Source organism: Equus przewalskii, chromosome 2 (genome assembly GCF_037783145.1).
Source record: "Equus przewalskii isolate Varuska chromosome 2, EquPr2, whole genome shotgun sequence".
Taxonomy (NCBI): Eukaryota; Metazoa; Chordata; class Mammalia; order Perissodactyla; family Equidae; genus Equus; species Equus przewalskii.
The window spans coordinates 21,390,251-21,397,635 of NC_091832.1; the positions used below are offsets into that span (position 1 = coordinate 21,390,251).

Sequence of the window (7,385 nt, forward strand, 5' to 3'; positions counted from 1 at the left end):
GTTAGACCGTCTGCCAGGGCAAAGAAAAATAGGGGTGCGGCCCCAAACCAACAATACCCCTGGTAGTGGCTGGGGGTCCTTCCCGTTCAGCTCCAGACCAGGCCTCCGCTGAGCACCTGGCACAGATCGTCCCTTCTGAGGCCCAAACTGGCCTCGCCTCAACCCTGGAGGACAGACCACCTCCTGAGGTTGGGTCAGTTCTCCCCTCTACCTGGGGACTCGGGTCACCTTCCTGGGCCTCCGTCCCTTAGACCTCGAGATCTGGCTCATCTCTCCAGGCTGGGGCGCGGTCCCCGCCTCCCGAGGCCCGGGTCAGCTCCCTCCGCCTTGTGCAACGGGGCACAGCTCCCAGTCCCCGAGGCCTGACAGCCCGAGCCCAGGGACGCGCGAGCCTATGGGGGCGACGGGGAGCGACGGTCCCGCCCGGCCACCCGTCCCGGGCCCCGATCCCGGCCCCGGCCCGAGCGCGCTCCTCACCGGGTCCCAGCGCCTCCATGGCGGCGGCGGGGGCCGCCTCGCCCCGGTCCCCGGCGCCTCCCGCTCCGGGCCCCGCCGCCGCCGCCGCCGCCGCCGCCGCCGCCGCCGCCGCGTAACGCTTGATCTCCGGAATATTGGCGCTGGGGGGGGCGCCGCGGAGACGCGGGCGCTGGGCAGGGGGCGGCGGCGGCGCCGGGCCCGGGGACAGGGACCCGGCTCCCGCGGCTCTTCCGGCCTCAGCGACAACAAAAACAATCCCCGTCGCCGCCGCCGCCGCCGCCGCCAGCGGGAGCGGGAGCGGGAGCCAGCGCGCGCGCCCGCCGGGCGGGGACGGGGCGCGGGGCTCGGGGCGCGCGCGGCCGGGGGTCCCGGCTCGCGGAGGGGGCCGTGCGTGGCTCCAGGCGCCGGGTCCACTGAGCCCGGCGTGGGGCAGGGGCGGGGTGGGGCGGGGGCGGGCGCGCGCCCGGAGGGGGCAGTGCCCCAGGACGTGTCGGGTGCGCGCCCGCTCGCCCGCACTGCCCTGTCCGCCCGGGGCGGCCGTCCTCTACAGATGGCCTTGGGGGGCTGCGTGCGATCCTCCCGGAGTCTCCTGACACATAGTACTCCCCCAGCACCCCCAAAACATTGGGATTCCAGACCGCGCTGATCCACAGACACAGTTCTCCGCTTCTGGGGTTGGAAAGTGTCCTGAATTTCACATCAGTCCCCTCTCCTCCTTCCTCCCACCTCAAACTATTTCTCTGTCCTCTTTCTCCACTGTCCTGGGACAGAGAACACCAGGGTCAGCACAGACGCAGCTCTTTTCCTCCGCTTCTTCATCCAACACCGCACACCCACCTGCCCTTCCCTCCCCATGCAGCCAGAAAGCACCACAGGAATGGACCACGATGAGTGATGCATTCTCTCCTTGGTCCGTGACAAGCACTTCTGGTGGGCAAGTCATCAGTCACTTCAGAGGAGAAGAATCTTGCTTTGCTGGCTGACTTCACTTTGGCAGCCAAGAGCCAACATGCTCTCTAAGGCAGCCTGGTCAGGCCAGCAGGCCCAGCATCCTTGGGCCTTTTAGTTGAGACTTCGACTTGGAGAGCATAGGACTACAGGCCAAGAAGCAGGTTCTAGTCAGCAGAATGAGGAAGCCCTCTGTCCACCAGTTTAAAAGGTACAATGTGTATGTGTGGCATTAGTTTGCTAGGGCTGCCATTACAAAGTACTACAGACTGAGTGACTTAAACAACAGAAATTTATTTTCTCATAGTTCTGGAGGCTAGATGTCCAAGATGAAGGGTTGGTTTCTTCTGAGATCTCTCTCCTTTGCTTGCAGGTGGCCATCTTCTCCCTGTGACTTCACATGGTCTTCCCTCCGTGCATGTTTGTGTCCAGATTTTCTCTTCTTATAAGGACACCAATCATACTGGACTGTGGCCCACCTTACAGTTTTCATTTTAAATTTGTTCCCTCTTTAAAGATCTCATCTCTAAATACAGTCACAGTCTGAGGTAGTGGGCGTTAGGATTTCAACATGAATTTTGAGGGGGACACAATTCAGCCCATAAGAGGTGTAGTAAAATATTCATTTGAGCACCTACCATGTGCAGCCATAGAGCCAAGTAATTTTTGTAAGTAGTGATAAAAAATGTTAGGGGCAAACCACGGCCAGGCACTATATTATGGGCCCTACATGTCATTTAATCTTCACGACCACCTATAAGGTAGATATTATTAAGGAAGTTATGTGTACAAATGAGGGAAGTGAAGCTCAGGGAAGCTGAGGAAGTCAGGCTCTGCATTATATGATACGGCAGTGAAGCGTGGAAAAATTGGAGTTCTACATCCTGCATTCCGGTCCTGGCCAATTGCATCCCTGATTGGCTGTGGAAATGGGGACTTTTAATCGAGTGACTAGATTCTAGTCTACTGATACCATGCTCCAGTTTCTTTCCAAAGCACCACACTACTTCTCTGTTAAACTAGATATTAACTGGAAACAATAATAGGGGACAGAGAGTTTGAAGGGGAGGAAGTATTCACCAAATGAATAGACTGGTTTACAGCTAAGACGGTAAGAAAAGCCAACTAGAGGTCAAGTTTTGAGTTAACCCCAGTAGCCACCTCCTTTCTTCTCCACTCCAGGCTAAATCCTTTGCACAGTTGAAACAGTGCTGGTGGCTTCCAGCCTGGTTTATGGCTGACTTTCCCACTCTTAGTTCCTAACAAATTTTCCCCGTATTCTGCTTGCTACCCTGAGCAGAGACCACAGCTTGTTTCCTGTACTGAAAATAGCTCAGAGACCTGAGTATGAAATGTATTTACCCCAGTTTCAGTTGAGACTGCAATGTCTCAGTTGCTCAGTTTCTCACCCCTGTCATTCTTGACCTCTCTGATCGTCTACATTCTCATTCCAAAACTCACTCACACTCAGGCACCTCCTGCTCCCTTCCCAAAGACCCTTTTGACTGAGCCCTCCCAAACCTAACATTTTAGTCAATAAACTCCCCTAAACCTCAGCCTGTTCAGCAAGCCCTCCCTCCATTTCCTGCTGTGGCTGAAAAGAAGCCATGCCCCAGAATACCACTTCCCCCTCAGCTCTCTCTGGTGGTGGCTGCTCATTCCCCCACACGCCACACATCTACAGGACAGGGTCGGGGGTGGGTAGAGAACTTGCAATATATTTACCTGCATTGCACCAAACCTTGAATTCTCATTCTCATATGAAAACCACTTGCCATCTGGCCAAACCACCACAGGGCCTCCCTTGGTGGTATAATTAACTCAGCTCCTGCCTGGTCATATGTTTCAGTCCAGGCCTGGCTCCCGTTACATTTTAAACCCTTGAGGGCAGGGCTTATGCCTTATTCAGGTACTCAGGTTTGTGTTTCTGTTGCCTAACATGTTACCTGGCACCAAATGCTTATTCAGGGAAATTTATGGAATGAATAAATGAATGAATGAATGAACAAGTGATATATAATTAGTGGGAGCTAGAAATGGTCCAGTGGAGGGGCCTAGGTGAAAAACTCTGGGTGAACTTTCAGCTTCTCCAGAGCACGGACTTCTGAATCAGATGGTCCTGGGTTCAGATCCCAGTTCTACACCATACTAGCTCTAAGTACCTGAGACAAGTTCCTTCACTTACTGCTCAAGGATGTCCTGAGGAGGACGTTAAATCATATACATCCCTGTTCTTGTATGTCTGGCGAGGAATAAGTGCCCAATAGTCACTAGTTCTTCTCCCTTCACTCCTTTCTCCCAGCTAAAAGCTGTCCCCTGCCACAGTCTCGCTGTCCCCTGAGAGACAGTGAACTCAAGGTCTCGGCTCAGTCCAAGGGAGGCGAGTAGGACCTTCCAGGCGGAGCACGTTTACATGCCGTGTGCCTGAGCCACCTGACAGGGACTTGGCGCACCCATCTAGGGGTAAGAGCCAGAACATCCTCTGTCAAGGTTTATGAATGGAACTGAACTTCATGAATGTGTCAATGCTCCCCTGAGACCAGACTGAGCCAGAGGGAGCCTTGCTAATGGACACTGTGCCAGAAGGCAGGGCTCCAGCCCCTCATGCTGCTTCATTCAAGCCCTCGTCTGGGCTGCTGGTCTGTGTTGGTGTTTTGACTCCCCAGCCTCACCTCACGTACTAACTTTCCACATGTCTGGAGCTTAAAGGAGAGGAGGAACTTCTTTGCAGTTGATCACTTGGGCCAGGGGCTTTCCCTCTTCTTTAGCTGGAGAGCCCTTTATTCAAACAAAAACCTTAAGTGGGAGCTGAAGTGGGGCCACTCTGGCTGAGGAGGACAGGGACCTGCATTGAACACAACTGAACTAGAGACACCACCTGGCATCCGAACAGAATTTCTGCCCTCCTGTTCCTACTCCATCGGCAGCCTGGCTCTTTTACCTTTTTTTTAATTGAGATGTAATTCACATACTATAAAATTCACCATTTTAAAGTGTCAAATTTGGCGGTTTTTAGTGTGTTCACAAGGTTGTGCAACCATCACCACTATCTAATTCCAGAACATTTTTGTCATGCCAAAAGGAAACCTCGTACCCTTTAGCAGTCACTCCCAATTCCTTCCTCCATCCAGCTCCTAGCAACCACTAATTTACTTTCTGTCTGTATGGATTTGCCTATTCTGGACATTTAATCTAAATGAAATCATACAATATGTGGTCTTTTGTATCTAGTTTCTTTCACTTAGCATAATGTTTCCAGGGTTCATCCATGTTGCAGCTTATATCAATACTTTCTTGCTTTTTATGGCTGAATAATATTCCATTGTATGTATACATCATATTTTATTTATCCATTCATCAGTTGATGGACATTTGGGTTGTTTCCACTTTTTGGCTATAATAATGCTGCTATGAACATTTCTGTAGAAGTTTTTGTGTGGATATAAATTTTCAATTCTTTTGGGTATATACCTAGGGGTAAAATTTCCGGATTATACGGTAACTCTATGTTTAACGTATTGAGGAACTGTTTCCCACCATGGCTACACTATTTTACGTTCCCATCAGCAATGTATGAGGGTTCTAATTTGTCCTCACTCTCACTAACACTTGTTATTTTCAGATTTAAAAAAAAGTTATAGCTATCTTTGTGAGTATGAAGTGGTATCTCATTGTGGGTTTGGTTTGCATTTCCCTAAGGACTAATGATGTTGAGTATCTATTTATTTGCCTATTGGCCATTTGTATATTTTCTTTGAAGAAATGTTGATTTAAATCCTCTGCCCTTTTAAAAGTTGTGTTATTTATCTTTTTTCTTATTGAGCTGTAGGAGTCCTTTATACATTGTAGATATTAAGCCCCTTATCAGATATATGATTTGCAAAACTTTTCTCCCATATTGTGGGATGTCATTTCACTTTATTTATGGTGTCCTTTGAAGCATACAAGTTTTTAATTTAGAAGAAGTCCAATTTTTCTTTGACTGCTTGTGCTTTTTTGTTATCATATCTAAGAAACTTAATCCAAGGTCATAAAGATTTATCCCTCTGTTATCTTCTAAGAGTTTTATAGTTTTAGCTCTTAAATTTAGGCCTTTGATCTATTTTGGGTTAACTTTTGTATACGATGTGAGGTGCTGGTTCAAATTCATTCTTTTGCATGTGAATACCCAGTTGCCCAAGAACCATTTCCTGAAGACTATTCCTTCCCCCAATGAATGATCTGGTACCTTGTCAAAGTCCATCTACTGTAAATGTAAGGGTTTATTTCTGGGCTCTTAATTCTATTCTCTCAATCTTGTGTCTATTGTTATGCTGGTATCACACTGTCTTGATTACTGTAGCTTTGTAGTAAGTTTTGAAATCAGGAAATGTAAGTCCTCCAACTTCGTTCTTCTTTTTCAAGGTTGTTTTGGCTATTCTGGTCTCTTGCATTTCTGTACGAATTTTAGGATTGGCTGGTCCATTTCTGCAAAAAAAGGCAGTTGGACTTTTGATAGGAATTGCATGGAATCTGTAGATCAATTTCAGGAGTATTGCCATCTTAAGAATATGGAGTATTCCAATCCATGAACACAGGATATCTTTGCATTTATTAAGGTCTTTTTAAATTCTTTTCAACAATGTTTTGTAGTTTTCTGGGTGTAAATCTTACACCTCTTTGGTTAAATTTATTTCTAAGTATTTTTAGGGGGATGCTATTGTAAATGGAATTGTTTTCTTAATTTCATTTTTGGATTGTTCATTGCTAATATATAGAAATAAAACTGCTTTTTTATATTAATCTTATACCCACAACCTTACTGAATTTGCTTATTATCTCTAGCAGTTTTGTGTGTGTGTGGATTTTTTAGTGTTTTCTATATATGAGATCATGTTGTCTGCAAATAGACATAGTTTTACTTCTTCTTTCCCAGTATGGATGCTTTTTCTTTCATAGTCTTGCTTAATTGCCCTGGATAGAACTTTCAGTACAATGTTGAATAGAAGTGGCCCTGTTTTGTACTTTGCAGGTAGTTTTCTACTTATTCGTGGTCTAGGGGCCAGGAATCAAGAGACTTGGCAACAATATTTGATTTGCCATCTCTGTCAATGAGATGGCATAGCTAGTAAGGAAAACCATGCAAATCGATTAATATGTTTGCATTTGCTTTTACTTTCAGCCTTTATTTCTACTACACTTTTTTTTTTTTGAGGAAGATTAGCCCTGAGCTAACATCTGCCGCCAATCCTCCTCTTTTTGCTGAGAAAGATTGGCCCTGAGCTAAAATCTGTGCCCATCTTCCTCTACTTTGTATGTGGGACGCCTGCCACAGCACGGCTTGATAAGCAGTGCTTAGTTCCGCACCTGGGATCCGAATCGGCGAACCCCAGGCCTCAGAAGCAACTGCACAAACTGCTTTGCCACCGGGCTGGCCCTCTACTACACGTTTTAACCAGGACAACTGATTTTTCTCTCTTCTTCAACATGAAGCAAAGAGAATGAATTAGGGAATGAGATAAACCTGGACTCGAATTCCAATTCTGTATTGTAATTCTCAAATTTCAGTTCTATAGACCACGTGACATTGTCACCTCACCTCTCTGAACCTCAGCTTCCTCATTTGCAAACTGGAGATGACACTAACTGCTTCATAGGATTATTGAGAGAATCAAAGAAGATAATGAATGGAAAGCACCTACCACAATGCATGGCACTTAGAAAGGGCTCAAAAAATGCCCAATCCCATTGACTTCCTCTCCAGCCCTGAACAAGCCTCCTTTATCTGTAGGTTGGAGAAAATAACCAATTTTAAAAAGACTTTTCTAATACCTGGAGTGGTTTAAGAAAGGAAGGGTTTTGGGAAGTAGTGAGCTCCAGGCTCCAGGGCTGTTCAAGCATATTTGAGATGATGAAAAGATCAGGTCCAGTGACTTTTGTGGTTCCTTAGAGTCTATTAAGTTATGTGAAAATATTTATTG

The 7,385-nt window shown here is 47.2% G+C and overlaps 1 protein-coding gene across 1 annotated transcript in view; it reads right to left on the reverse strand.

Moving 5' to 3' along the window:
- LOC103549260 (argonaute RISC component 4) overlaps positions 1–897 on the reverse strand; it is a 34,303-nt gene extending 33,406 nt beyond the window's left edge. The window contains exon 1 of the mRNA XM_070610320.1: positions 478–897. Coding sequence (XP_070466421.1) covers positions 478–496 — 19 coding nt within the window. The 5' untranslated portion in view covers positions 497–897. The remainder of the gene's footprint in view (positions 1–477) is intronic.
- Positions 898–7,385: the final 6,488 nt, after the last annotated feature.